General features: G+C 44.3%; 1 protein-coding gene across 2 annotated transcripts; it reads left to right on the forward strand.

Annotated features, from left to right (window-relative positions):
- Positions 1–121: 121 nt before the first annotated feature.
- On the forward strand, positions 122–13,007 carry LOC310712494 (phospholipase A2 inhibitor and Ly6/PLAUR domain-containing protein-like). Of its 2 annotated transcripts, XM_083515620.1 has the most exons (6): positions 122–726; positions 3,267–3,347; positions 6,342–6,458; positions 8,088–8,231; positions 10,164–10,325; positions 12,256–13,007. In XM_083515620.1, exons 2-6 carry the CDS (start codon positions 3,287–3,289, stop codon positions 12,471–12,473), a joined length of 702 nt encoding a protein of 233 aa, XP_083371746.1. In that variant the 5' UTR covers positions 122–726; positions 3,267–3,286; the 3' UTR covers positions 12,474–13,007. The 2 variants fall into 2 exon arrangements, with proteins under 2 accessions (XP_083371746.1, XP_083371745.1); XM_083515619.1 differs by lacking the exon at positions 122–726 and having other exon boundaries at positions 3,212–3,347.
- Positions 13,008–15,125: the final 2,118 nt, after the last annotated feature.

Genomic DNA, 15,125 nt, shown 5'->3' on the forward strand with positions numbered 1-15,125 from the left:
TACTTAATTATTATTATTATTATTGTTGTTGTTGTTGTTGTTGTTGTTGTTGTTGTTGTTGTTATTGTTATTGTTATTGCTATTGTTATTGTTATTAATACTTCTGCCCCACTCATCTGGCTGGGTTGCCCCAGCCACTCTGAGTAGCTTCCAACACATATAAAAACATCATAAAGCATAAAGTATTAACATCTTCCTAATATAGGGTTGCCTGTAACAACAAACTGATTTTATTTCAGATAAATCCCCAAACCCATGTTTGTATTAATTTTTGTGTCATGCTTGTTTTATTTGTTGCGAGCTGCTTTGAGTCCTGGTTCGGGGGGAAAAACAGGATATAAATAAAGGTAGCAACAACATCATCATTTTTTGGCTCTGGCTCTGGTCGTTATCAGCCCTGGTCATTGCTGGAGTGCGGCCCCTCACAGATTCCTGAGGGAATATGGCCCTCAGTGGCAGGCAGGAAAGGTTTTCAATCCTTATTTTGACAGTTGTGGAGGAAGAGGGAATTCCAACAGTCATGTGACTGCCTGACCATCTCTCCCGCAAAGCTGCCAAAGGCCTAAGAAGCCTGCTTAACCTTCACACTGTGTCGTCATAGCGATGATGTTGCTATGGCGCCAACAGATCTTTTGCAGTCAGGATTCAGGTTCATATATTGATTGCTGCAGCCTTCTAGGGCACAGTAGATATGGACTGATTTGCTGATAAATAAAGAAAAGGCAGGTAGGGCTTTCTAAGACTTTCTGATTTCATTTTATGAGAAATGTGTTTGTTTGTTTGTTTGTTTGTTTGTTTGTTTGTTTGTTGCTTATGGAAGGGAAATAGAGGTTCTGGAGATCCCTAAGGTACCTTTGACCTACGTTGTTCTGGACTTTGTAAATGAATACAGGCAACAACCATTTTATGTTCTTGAATGTGCATGTATGCATCACGCCCACCCTGGAAGTGACCCAAAAACATCACAAAAACGCGCAGGAAGCGGAATGAGGTGTTTTCAGGCTTTTTCAATAGGCTTTCCAATTATTCGCAATTTCACTTAAGTGCATGGTGCCTGTGGAACTGAAGCGTTCAATAATTCCCAAAGAAGAGGAATGACACATCCTCCATGGAGGTTGCTATTTGCCATTTATCATTCCCTTCATTTCTGACATCCACATTGTGAATGGCATTGGTTACATGGTCAGGACGGCAGAGCCTAGAACACCCACCAGCAACATAAGCTTAACTGTCTACACCACCAAGCTGATCTGTTGGACTCCTCCAAAGAAGGCGTCACAATAAGACTTGCCTCACAGTAGGAGCCCCATACAGCTGGCACCTTTCAAAGCTGGGGCTTCACCTGGAGCTGGCAGCCACTATATAGAGTTGTCATATTTTGAAGAGCAAAAAAGAGGACGCTATGGCAACTCCAGGGACGCGGGTGGCACTGTGGGTTAAACCACAGAGCCTAGGACTTGCCGATCAGAAGGTTGGCGGTTCAAATCCCCGCAACGGGGTGAGCTCCCGTTGCTCGGTCCCTGCTCCTGCCAACCTAGCAGTTCGAAAGCACATCAAAGTGCAAGTAGATAAATAGGTACCACTCCGGCGGGGAGGTAAACGGCGTTTCTGTGCGCTGCTCTGGTTTGCCAGAAGCGGCTTAGTCATGCTGGCCACATGACCCAGAAGCTGCACGCCGGCTCCCTCGGCCAGCAAAGCGAGATGAGCACTGCAACCCCAGAGTCAGTCATGACTGGACCTAATGGTCAGGGGTCTCTTTACCTTTACCTTATGACGACTCTCATTTTAAATACACCTACTATGTGTAGGCTATAGAAGCTGTGATATATTGCTGAGGGGGACAGGTGAAGAGAAGAGGAAAGCAAGTCTTCAGCCACATCTCACCCAGAAAGTATAGCCTGAGACATTTTGGAAAATTTTAAAAATCTACCCACACAGAAATTTTACCCCAGAAAAAGAGGATGTGCCCTGGAAAAAGAGGACACATGGCAACCCTATATAGCAGGCAGGGACTGAAGCAGGCATTGATGAGGGCTTCTGCAACTTCTGTCTCCATTTGCTCTCTGCCCTAGCTCCATGTCATAGCTGTCAAGGTTTCCCTTTTTAAAGGGAAATTCCCTTATTCTGAATAGGATTTCCCTTTAAAAAAATGGAAAAGTTGACAGCTATGCTCCATGTAGCACTACCTCAGAGCTAGGTGAGGGGGAATTATTTTGTGTAGCCTCAGCCTGTTCCCTCACCTTAATACTGCTGCTGCCATACCAGGCCCTCCAACTCCCGGCACTGGAGAAAGAAGATGTTAGACATTCAGTCAACTTGGGCATAGTAAAAAACAAACCAGTTCTTGATATTGCAGCAAAGATGTATGCAAAGTTAAAACTTTAGTTTGCGTTCTGATTTAGGTCATTGTCAGGAAGGGCTGGTGCCATGAACCTGGATGGCGCAGAGGGCACAGTAGTGGTGAGGTTGGGTGGCATGGCTACATTGGCACAGCCAATCCAGTGCTCCTTTTGGTATGCCTGTTGCAACCACACCTTGCTGCTGCAATGCCCTGAATGGTATGACAAAACCTTGCTATGGAAAAATGTTGGTAGGAATTTTTCCACTTGGTGAATTGGCTCCAGCCATTTGGTTTTCACCTACCTTGTAATGGTAACAACTTTGGGAGGTTAAGCCTTCATTTAATGGAGGGGAGGTTGTAGCCTCCGCCTGCCTCTCTGCAATAAGGTTAGCCTGTTAAAGGGATCTGGGGTGTGTGTGGATTCTGTTCGATGCCTGGATGTGGACTAGCCCTATCATGTAAATCAAGGGCTCCCCCTATTGTTGGCTTACCTTTAGTTGGATGATGGACAGGAGTTGAGATATAGCCTGGCTTCACCCAATGCCTAAGCTGAACTGCTCACTTCTGTAACCAATAAAGTTGTGGCCTATTTTATCCCATAAACCTAAATACTCGTGTCCGTGCGTTTATTAATCACCTGGGAACTGCTGGGCACACAAATACACTGTCTGGGTCAGTGTCAGTGATATTGGTGCCAAGAAGTTAAGTCCATGGGGTCAAAACCTCCCCACCGGCAACTCCACATCATCCTGCATCTTACCAAACCCCCCACTTTCCAATCCTACATCAAATCTAAAGCAGAAATTCAATCAAACTGATTTATCTATTACATGTTTTTCCTTTTTCTTCTTCTTGTTTGTTTTTTGCTGCACTGTTTAACAAGCTGTATCAGCCCAAATTATCTCTTTTGCAAAATTACCAGCAGCCCAGAAAACCTCTCCATTGATGCATTATCTCACCCTGCGCTGGTTCAATATGGGAATGCTACTATTCCTGGCACGTAAAGGTAAGCAAAGCAGGACCCTTACATTTTTAAACCAGGGCTCTGAAATGTAATATAAAACAGGGCAGCTAAAAAGCTAATTGTGCTAAATGACATTTTTATGAATGCGAATAATTGGAAATGATAGTTTGTGGGTCACAAGGTGAACAACTAGGCATGGTTCTATACATCACCATCACCATCACTCCCTCTAATAGGAGCTATGTAATGTTGAGTGCAACTTTGGAAAAAATAAAACCCTGAAAAAGGGACAAGAATCAATTAGCTTGCTTGACACTCTCAGAGCTTATAATTATATAAAGTACAAGGAATCTCTTACACAGCATTGCTCAGGAAACCCAGATCAGTGCAGTTTTTAAGTTAGCAGTTAGAATTAGTGAAGTTTTGAAAGGTGTGCCCCACCATCTTGTTTCAAAGCTGCATCAGATTGTACCCAAGCACTGACAACCCCCCCCCCCCGCTTATCTCAAGAACCCACCATACAAAATTTGGGTGCTGCCCTACTGCAAATGACACTAAATTCAGCAGTCCCAAATTCACACACAGGGGCAATCAAAGAAACCAAGTTCTGGTCATGGTCCAAACTCAAAACACAGGAACAACACAAAAGGCAAGGTCCAGAAATATTCTGATGTGGGGAAACCCCACGTAATGTTAATTGCACAGTTGAGTCCTTTACTCACTAGCAATGAGGTGTGATGCCTGAGAATTTTCCAAAAGCAAACTTTTATTTCTTGCTTGAGCAGGAAATGTCACAGCAAGCAATAAGGAAAGTGATCAGAGGCTGGAACCCTGATCTCTGTTTACACACCATTTTTATAGTCATATAGTCATGCAAGGCACCCACTGATACTGTCTTACTGCCAGCTTAACTGTGAAGACAGATCTTTCCACACCTCAGCTAGCCAGGCATTTCCCTGTTTAAAGGCCACGCCTTAGCATGCTTCTAAAACTTTCCTTTAAGCCTTTTATTGCAGCCTGCTCTTTTTATGTTCCTCTCGTAAGATTGCATTTCAGCATGATTACAATAAGAATAATTGGTTATGATATATCAAAACAGTGTCTGTCTGGGCAACGTTTGGCGCCCCCAAATGAATCTTCTCAGTTATGGATCTTCTCAATTTTGTGCCCCCTGCATTCAGCACCATGTGTAGGGGAATTGCCTAAAGAAAAAGGGACTCCTGCCTGTTAAGTCCAGTTGTGGACAACTCTGGGGTTGCGGTGCTTATCTTGCTTTACAGGCTGAGGGAGCCGGCGTTTGTCCGTAGACATTTTTTCCAGGTCATTTGGCCAGCATGACTAAGCCACTTCTGGCACAATGGAGCACTGAAACCAGAGCAGCACACATGGAAACACCATTTACCTTCCCGCTGGAGCAGTACCTATGTATCTACTCAATTTTGTGCCCCCTCCATTCAGCACTGTGTGCAGGGGAACTGCCTAAAGGTAAAGGGGCTCCTGACAGTTAAGTCCAGTCGCGAATTATTCTGGGGTTGCGGTGCTCATCTCACTTCAGGCCAAGGAAGCCGGCGTTTGTCCTCAGACAGCTTTCTGGGTCATGTGGCCAGCATGACTAAACAGCTTCTGATGCCATGAGACACTGACAAGTGCCAGAGCGTATGGAAACATCATTTACCTTGCCTCTGCAGCAGTACCTGTTTATCTGGTCGCATTGGTTTGCTTTAGAACTGCTAGGTTGGCAGGAGCTAGGACAGAGCAACAATAGCTCACCCCGTCGTGGGGATTCGAACTGCCAACCTTCTGACTGGCAAGCCCAAGAGGCTGAGTGGTTTAGACCACAGCACCACCCGCATCCATGGGGAACTGCCTACATGGCCCTAAATCGGCCATGGCTATACCCTCATTGGCCCAACTTCACTTCTTCCCTGGATGGAGGACAGAGTGTAGGATAATATGTAGAAACTAGCCTACTGATTACAATAAGAATAAATGATTATGATATATCAAAATGGCAGCTGTCTGGCTCAAGATGGCATTTGTCAGTTACAATGGAGGCGGAGGTCTTGCTTCGGTTACAACAAGCCCAAGGTCAAAACACAGGAAAGCTCAGTCACATGTCTGGCAACTTGTGCAAAGATTTTGTTCCAACACTCCGGCAACTGGAGTTCTTTGGCCATGAGCCATCTGAGCCCCACCCAGAGCAAAGCAACTAAATGGCAGCAGATGGCAGCAGACAATCCAGATGATGGTGGTTATTAATTTCTAGCCACTTTCTCTTGCCCGAAGCAACTTACAACAAACCGGCCAATCATAGAAGCATAGAATTCTAGAGTTGGAAGCGACCCCAAGGGTCATCGTTCAACCTCCTGCAATGCAGGAATCTCAGCTAAAGCATCCATGACAGATGGGCATCCAACATCAAGGAAGGAGAGTCCACCACTTCTCATAGGAGTCTGTTCCACTGCTGAACAGCTCTTACTATCAGAAATGTTTTCTTGATGTTTAGTTGGAATTTCCTTTCTTGTAACTTGAAGCCATTGGTTTCAGACCTACCCTCTGGAGTAGCAGAAAACTAGCCTGTTCCATCTTCCATGTGATAGCCTGTGAGATATTTGGAGATGGTTATCATATCTCCTCTCAGTCCCCTATTTTCCAGGCTAAATGTACTCAGCTTTTTCAACCGTTTCTCCTAAGGCTTGGGGTCTAGAACCTTCATAGTCTTGGTGGCCCTCTGTGCAATTGACCAAAACAAAGATCCACATCACCTGTGGAGTTTGATCTACTCATGAGGAGGAGCTTCCCTCAACCCCAGGGAGACCCGGTTCTTTAGGCTGGCACTTCAGTGTCTGGCACCTCACTGTGCCTGCCCTTTTAGGAGCTATTGCTCACCTGGACTTGGAAGCAGCTTGCTATTAAAATATAAATAATGTAATGATGCTATGTGGCTAAGTACTGCCAATTCAAATATTAACCTTAGAAAAGGTAACAAACAACAATAATGGATCTTGATGATTCTTCTTCCTCTCCTGCTTTTAGGGCTGTCTCTGGAGTGCTGGATTTGTAATGGCATTGAACTGGATTGCACTGGAACTTTGAAGAAATGTTCATCTATTTTTGACAGTTGTGCCATTGTTCAATCATACAACATTAGAGGTATGTGCAAGAGATCAACAACCACTGACAGGGTTCAGTGACCACTGGTCCTAATTCTGCAGCTGTGATATGAAAGGGTTCTTAGCTCACAGCTTGGGACTAAGATACCTTAAAGATAGTCTCATCTATAATATACCCAATGCAACACTGCACTCTGCAGAAGAAGGCCTCCTACAGATACTGTCTTATCAGAAGGTCTGTTCTGCAGAATATAAGAATTGGGCATTCAGTGTGGTGGCACTTTGAAACGACACCCGAGCTAGATATGGCTCCTTAATTATTATTATTATTTTAGAAGTGTCCAGAACAAAGGCCCCTGAACTTATTTGCCTGTACTTTGGCAGGCTTTTTCCCTTCAGGAAGGGCTATGATGCCAGCAAATTTCATCCACTTCTGTCAAATGCAGGAAAGTTATAGCCATTTTTACTTCCCAATAGTAAAAGTGGGAGATGATTGAGCAAATCCCAAAGCTATAACAGCTGCCCTGGGGGGGGGGGACTACTGCAGCTATCCTTCCAACACTTGCCAGGATTTGTGTCCTTGGAAAGGGCCTTTGCCTGCAAATTTCATCCAGTTCTTCACAGAAAGAAAAAAGATATAATCCCTTTTAAAATAAAGGAAAGGAAAGGTGTGCAGCACAAATGTCCCCAGACTTATTTGCCTATAATTTGACAGGCACTATCTGCTCTGCAGGGGCGACCATGCCTTAAAATGTCACCCACTTCTGTTGAAAGTGAGATGTTATTGCTGTTATATATATATTTCAATAGTAAATTGGGGAAGGCAAAATGAAGTGGATTCAGATAGATAAGTCAAAGCAGGCAATCTATGGAACACCTTTAGCCAAGGCAGCCTGTTCACAAAGTGCCTAGATTTGAACCAAAGCTCAGTGCCCCCCTCCCCAATATATATATTGCTCCGGATGCTGCACCCCCCTGCAATCCCTACACAGATCTGGCTGGCACAGGGCACAAAACCACAGCTCGCCCCTATACACGAAGCCAAGCCAAAGCACAACTAAGTGCAGTACAGCCATCTTCCCAGAAAAACTCTTCACAAATTCAAGAGGTCAAGACACGAAGGCTTTAGCAACTAATCCACACCTAATGACCCACCTAAGTGGTACTCAGAATATCACTCAAGAAATCACTCAAGATATCCCTCAAGTAATTAAGGAACAAAAGAAGAAAAGAACACTAGCCTGGGAACTTCCCCTCTGCCCAGAACTTTTGAGGCAATACACCACACCCCTCTACAGTATTTATAGGAACTCAAACACTGAGATCCCGCTCTGTTCCAGTAACAAGAAGCCGAAAGCACCAGCCTGAAGATGACGAGTGAGACCTCGTCGAAACGTCGCCTAGACACCCCAACTTTTACACGGGAAGACACCCGAGGACACCAAAACCTGCATTCCTGTACCCGTGAAAATCTACGAAAACATATATATATATATATATATATATATATTAGAACAACACAGATGCCTGCCTTTGGCATTATGAGCTCCTGCACTTAAACATTTAGCACTACAACACTGATCAGAACCTGTCCACATCATGGCCTCCCCTTTGATTTAAAATTCTCTCTCTCTCTCTCTCTCTCTCTCTCTCTTTAAAATCCTTGCAGGACAACAATACGTGCTGAAAACCTGCAAGCAATCCACTAGCTGCTATGAAGGCTTCACAGCCATTAAATTTGCTGAAGGAGAAACAGTGTTCACCAAGGTTTCCTGTTGCAAGGGGAATGGCTGCAATAAGGCTGCTCCACCATGTATTTTATGCATTTATATACCCTTATGCTGTCCAAACTGTGTATCATATCACCTTAAACTGCATCATTTGTTACCCTCCAACTCCTCTCTGTATTTAGGAGGGGTGCCAGCTAATGTTTTGAGGTGGGAATTTATTTTTAATGCTATTTTATTCTCTCTGCATATGCCCCTGGTAGTTCATCCTGAAACCCAGAAAATAAAGATTATCATATTGCATCATATCTGAGGACAAAGGGCACTTGCTACTGTATATTTGCACATAAACTCCTGCATTCTAGTTGTAATAAGCTGCATAGCTCTATCTTGCGATCAAGTAGGCAAACTCACTGTATTCCTGACAGTGCCTGCTGTAAACAGATGCTTAGAAAGTTGAGGTAGTTTTAATCTGCTTTAGTTTGTTTTAAAGTAGGGTTGTATCCCCCGCCTGATTTTATTGCTTTATCTTTTTGTAAAGCACTTTTAGGTCCTGCCCCCCCCCCAACCAAGTGGTGCAATATTTTATGAGATAAAATACATCAGCAGAAATCTGCACTAAAATGAAAGATTTTTTTTTAAAAAAAAAAATTGCACATTTTATTTGAGAATGTGTAACAAGGAATTTTGGTGGATTTTATTGTGGTTCTACTGCATATGTAGTGACTGCTGATTCTTCCCCCCTTTTTTGTTTCCCTTTCTTTGAGTGATGCCATTGCCTTTGGCTAGCGCAATAAAAGTTTATGCATTGCCCAAATAAATTCAGAACTGATGTGGGCATGTGGGGAACTGAAATTAAGATTGGAAAAATAAGAAATAGAGATAATTTGAAATTGACTGCTACACCCATCCTTATTCAGAGCATGCTGCCTTAGACAGTAGGTGCAATGCAAAGTTATCATAAGTAGCAGCCATTAAAATCTCTGAAAGCAGCATTCTGAAAGGCAATGTGATGAGACCATTGTCCTCTTCAGGAATTTAGGTGGATACATATGTGCATGGGGACTGTGGCATGCACAATGGCATGGCCCCCAATGTCTTCATGTGTGTGGCCCCATTTACTTTCCCACCACAGTGGTACCTATTTATCTACTCGAGCAGGAATGCTTTCGAACCGCTAGGTTGGCAGGAGCTGGTACAGAGCAACGGGCGCTCATCTGTTGCATGGATTCGAACCGCCAACCTTACAACCAGCAACCCAAAGAGGCTCAGTGGTTTAGACCACAGCACCACCTGCACCCCAAATTCTAACTGCATTAATGAGTGCAATAGCAGTTTCCCACAAGGCTGGCAAGGCTGCAGCCCTATTCCTGCCTCTGACAATGATATGATGACTCCAAGTGTGTTAGGGGCTGGGAGAGACCTAGCTCACCAGCGCCTCCAGCAAGGACCCCCATGTGCACTGTTCCGGTGTGTCCTCTCTCAACCTCCACACAGTCAGTGCAAATGTCTAAAGGGGGCTCAAATGGCATTCAACTGAATGTTGTTAGAAACTTCCTGGCAAGTAGGAACCCTACATAGGATTCTGACTGAAGGGAGAATACTCACTAGCCTGCTATAATAATAATCTCCCTTAGTCTTTTGTGGCCTAGGCCATCATGCCTGCGAATGTTGGGACCACAGTTTGAGTCCTCTCACATTCAGCCAGTTCCCTGAAGATGTTTAACCTCAGAGACTATAGGTAGGTCATTGCCACTCTTGTGCAGTCATGGACTCTTCTCTGTAAAACACGGTTTGTGGCCTTGTGGCCCTTCAGTTGTTTCTGGGGTGCTGCAACAGTTTGAGGGAGACCAGTTCCCCCATCCCTGCTATGAATGCTGTGATATTCCCAAGTAACAAAGCAAGAATGATCATGGACATAATCTCTCCTAGCAGGGAAGGGACTGAGAAAGGAGTCTGGTTGCCACTTTTGCCTGTTCTCCTTCTAACCTGACTCTCTCTGTTTACCCCCTTCACAGTGCCAGATGTAAACATGACAGCCAATGGGAGGAAATGTCAAGGGTGCTTTGCTATCAACAGAAATCGATGCTTTGCTGAAGTGGTTGCCAACTGCGAGGGAGACCAGCACTATTGTTCTGATGTGTCTGGCTTCGCAGAGGTTCCATTGCCTATATTTGCTGGTAATTCATCTCTTCTTCATTCCCACCTCCTTTCACCCAGACCACACTCAAGTCCAGAAATTTTATTGGTACAGAACTCATCTACCAGGGTGTTTGTGAGGATCTGTCTTATGGAGCTATTCTGGTCAAATACATAGGGACATCAGGTGTACATGAGGCTATTAGTGTGGCATGTGCCTTCCCCAAATCCCTCCCAAGCTCTCTTCTCTTCCAAAATTCTCAACCCCCCCCCAAAAAAAAACCCTCCCCTTGCCACAGATTGTCTGCCTCTCTTTTACAGAATTGAACAATCAAAACTTGGCAATGCTAAGCAAAAACAGAAGCCAAACTCGGTGAATCTTGGGAGAGGAAGAGGCTAGGCTGGCATACATGGGAATGTTGGGGCCACAGATTGAATCCTCACACATTCAACTAGAATCTTGAAAAGGTTTCATCTCAGACCCCTGTAAGGCAGGGCTGGGGAACTGGATTTGGCTTAAGGGCTGGATCCAGAAATGGTCAGCCCCTCAACAGGTCACTTTGATGGGTGGGTGGAGTCACCCATCTGTCATATTGCCTGACATCATGTGACATGAAGTAACTTCAATCTGTGGCTGAAAAGGAAGAATCTTCCATGCTTGAATTCAAGCTGCAGGAAGAATCAGGAGGGCACTGCATGTAAACTTGCAGTTCTTCATTTGCAGGCAAAGTTGAGTCCTTTTTAAACATGGCACCTTTTTCTGTTGCCATGTATAGCAGGGACTAGGCACTCTCCAGTTTCCCCAAGCGAGATGACATAATGTCCTTAACGAGCTATTTCAGGGGAATGGATTGGGTCCATTTCCATTTTGGGTCTACATTTCGGGTCCATTTCCAATCTGGGTGTATTTATTCTTAAGGCTGTCTCTTTCCGCATTGGTCTGTTGTTGTTTTTTAAATGCAAATAGTGATAATTGAATGCATATTATAAGGGGATTTCAACCCTACCACATCCAAGAATCTGCTGATGAGTCTGGTGATTTTCCAGAGAGGAGGGGCAGTGTTCTGCTCTCTACTTATTCCGCTCCAGCCTAACATCAAAGAGTCAGTCAGTCAGTGGGGGGGGGGGGGAGAGAGAGACTGAGTGTTAGAGATTGTGTGTATAGATAAGGTTGCTGCTAAGAGCAGCTGCAGGCACTCAGTGCAGTTCAGCATTCATTTTGCTTAGACCTCATTTAGCTCTGTATATAGTTGTATATTATAGTTGTAGATAGAATAAAGAAGATATTCTACAGAGCTGCTCTCCGAGTCGTTTATGCTCTGCTAGACTCTGCTTTACTCTGCTGTGCAACAACTGTCTTCTTGTGGGAGTGAATCCTGTGCTCACAACGCTAAGCTGTGAGTCCACAGCACTTTGACCTGTTCCTGTGCAGAAGGTGGTCTCTGGAAGTGCTACCCAGCTCGCCTAGCCCAGTCGGGGCTGAAGTGGATGAGTCCAGTTGGTGGCACTGGCTCAGGGGCGATGCTGACATATTACGTTTCACTCACAATGCACACACTTTTAAATTTCATTAAACAATGTATTTTTAAAGTGTGCTCCCCCCACCCACATGTTGATGTGTTTTTCTTAGATGAGGCCTGTATCACAGCTTTTTGAGAATTGCAAAATTTCCAATGGGGAGTGGGGAACTGGTGCATGTACAGACAGGACTCCTCAGCAGCCTCCACCACAAAGGGAATTGACCCTGCCCCTCTTGTAGCAGAGACAGGATCCTTCTTGCAGGGAAAGCAGAAGGAACCAACTCCTCAGTTTTCCAACCGGCCACGATTAAGCTTTCAGGGTTCACTGACTGGGATAGGTGCAAATTGATTTGGCTTGCTGAATAAGGTGGACTGCAACAAATTCTTCCTAATCACGGGATGCTGTGATTCCTCTGGTGCTGACTGCCTTCTCCTTCCTTTGTCTCTGCAGGATCTCCTGTCTTGGTGACTGTAATTGCCTTCAAGGGCTGTGTGAACAAAGCTTTCTGCGATGCTCATTATGAAGGCGTTTTCCATACTTCCATGCTTGTTGTGACTGCAAGAGGTCGTTGCCAGCTTGCTTCTTTCATGGTTCGTGCCGCTCCACAATTCTTTGGACTCTTCCTTCGAGCCTTGGTTGGGCTCCTCCTTGCAATGAACTTTGCTTGATTTCCCTCCAGCAAAAGGGTCCAGGGGAACCACACTTAAATAGTCCTTCCTTCCCATGTGGCTAATGAAAAGCCATAAGCAGACCAAAGGCTTTACAGGGAAGAAGATCTCAGATCTCCCAAAGTGTACAAGTGCCCATGTGTTATTTTCCACTGCGGTGTCTAGCAGTATCAGAACATGGCAACATCAAGCAGGAATCAATGGAAGCTGGAACTGGGAGTGATTTTGTTTTTACTATTTTATAATATATATTTTTTGCATTTTCTGTTTTACATAAACAAATGAATTATATTCATTTAAACAAAAAGGATAACATGTTTGTGTATTTAACATATAATCCTTTTTGACCCCCCCCCCCTATTGTGGATCTTAATGTAATGATTTCCCCCTCTGCATCTCTTCCATAACTCTATTTTTATAAATCCTTTGTCAATCCATAGTTCAGTTTTTTTACTACAAGTTTTCTGTCAATCCTACCAATGTATGTAATTGTTTACAATAGCCTTTCAAATAAATTATAAACATTCCCCATTCTTTATTATAGACCTACTCTTCCTGGTGACTAATTCTTTCTGTAAGCTTCGTCGTCTTGGCATATTTCATCAATTTTGTCTGCCACTCTTCCTTGTTTGGAGTTGTACCAGCTTTCCATTTCTGGGCTAACAGAGTCCATGCAGCCATGGTCTTGTACAAAAATAGTTTTGTCTGGTCCTTCGGGATCTCTGGTCCTATAATACCTAAAAGAAAAGCTTCTGGTTTCTTAGGAAAAGTTATTTTCAACATTTCCCCCCCCCCAATTCATTATATATAATTTCCCAGAAGTCTTTTATCATCTTACATAGCCACCACATATAATAAGGTAAAGGTAAAGGGACCCCTGACCATTAGGTCCAGTCATGACCGTCTCTGGGGTTGTGGCGCTCATCTTGCTTTATTGGCTGAGGGAGCCGGTGTACAGCTTCCGGGTCATGTGGCCAGCATGACTAAGCCGCTTCGGGTGAACCAGAGCAGCACACGGAAACACCTTTTACCTTCCCGTCGGAGCGGTACCTATTTATCTACTTGCACTTTGACATGCTTTCGAACTGCTAGGTTGGCAGGAGCAGGGACTGAGCAACGGGAGCTCACCCCGTCGCGGGGATTCAAACCTCCGACCTTCTGATCGGCAAGTCCTAGGCTCTGTGGTTTAACCCACAGTGCCACCTGCGTCCCATACATATAATAAAAAGCACCCTCTTTTTCTTTACATTTCCAGCACGTTTTAGATTTTAAATTAAAAAGGGAAATTATATGGCCTCACTTCCGTCTGTATGCTTGAACTTCTCTCTAAGATACAGGAGTAATATGATGCTTGATTCATTAATGATCACTAAAAAAATAAAATTATAAAAATGCCTGAAACCAACAAGAATAATAAAAATGAAATGATTACAATGTTATTGGATATTCCGCTAGCATCTCAAGATTATCATGAAGTGAAAAAGAAGAGGGCGAACTTCCTCCCTGCCCGCCTATGAAAACTTAAAAAGGTAAAGGTAAGGGACCCCTGACAGTTAAGTCCAATCACAGACTCTAGGGTTGCTGTGCTCATCTCGCTTTACAGGCCCAGGGAGCCGACGTTTGTCGGCAAACAGTTTTTCTGGGCCATGTAGCCAGCATGACTAAGCCACTTCTGGTGCAATGGAACACCAAAACCAGAGCAGCGCACAGAAACGCCATTTACCTTCCCACAAGAGTGGTACCTATTTATCTACTTGCACTTTTGGTCGTACTTTTGAACTGCTAGGTTGGCAGGAGCTGGGACCGAGCAACAGGAGCTCACCCTGTTGCGGGGGTTCGAACTGCCAACCTTCTGATCGGCAAGCCCAAGAGACTCAGTGGTTTAGACCACAGGGCCACCCGTGTCCCTTATGCAAACTTACCTAGGCCTATATTTTCAGGGGAGCTGTCCAGCTGTAATTCTCTGTATGATTAGGCGATGTTCCACTCAGAGTAATCCCACTGAGATGAACGGACCCAAATTAACCAGTTTGCCACACCCACTCCAGTTAACCTTATAAAATCATGTAATATGGGTCAGCTTTACTGTCATCTAGCAGCTATGTGGCCAAAAAGCGGATAATTGCCCTGGTTTGTTTGTCTCAGTGCTTTTCTATCATCTCCTTCCTGCAACCTCAGTCACAGGGTGGCTAATTGCAAAGTACAAATAAACCATAGAACAAAGGGCATTTTTAGAACTACAATATCATAATAAAAACTACGGCAAAAACCAGCTGTGATTATGTCAATCAAACCACACCCAAATGTCCGTGGCCCAAACACCTGAGCAAATAAAAAGGTTTTAACCTTGTTTATAAATTTATTGCTGTTATAAAGGAGACACATTTTAAAATGGAAACTTTAAGCATAGAAATGTTTGGTAAATGATGCTCCCCTCCACAGGAACATAGAAAGCTGCCTTATAACAGGTCAGACCATTGTTCTGTCCAGTTTAGTGCTGTCTACACTGATTGACAGTGGCTTTGCATGGTTTCAGACAGAGTTTTCCCCAGCCCTATTTGGAGATGCCGAGAACTGAATCTGGAACCTTCTGCATGCTGAGCAGAGGCTCTGTTCCTGAGCTGCAGCCCATCCCTAGTTGAGTCCTGAAAA

Source organism: Podarcis liolepis (genome assembly GCF_965112155.1).
Source record: "Podarcis liolepis genome assembly, chromosome: 7".
NCBI lineage: Eukaryota > Metazoa > Chordata > Lepidosauria > Squamata > Lacertidae > Podarcis > Podarcis liolepis.

Bases quoted from the DNA above. Each gene is read 5' to 3' on its own strand.
- LOC310712494 (XM_083515620.1), top strand. From the start codon at position 3,287: ATGCATTATCTCACCCTGCGCTGGTTCAATATGGGAATGCTACTATTC. The intron at 6,459-8,087 runs GTATGTGCAAGA...AAATCCTTGCAG, and splicing joins TCAATCATACAACATTAGAG to GACAACAATACGTGCTGAAA. The intron at 8,232-10,163 runs GTATTTTATGCA...CCCCCTTCACAG, and splicing joins CAATAAGGCTGCTCCACCAT to TGCCAGATGTAAACATGACA.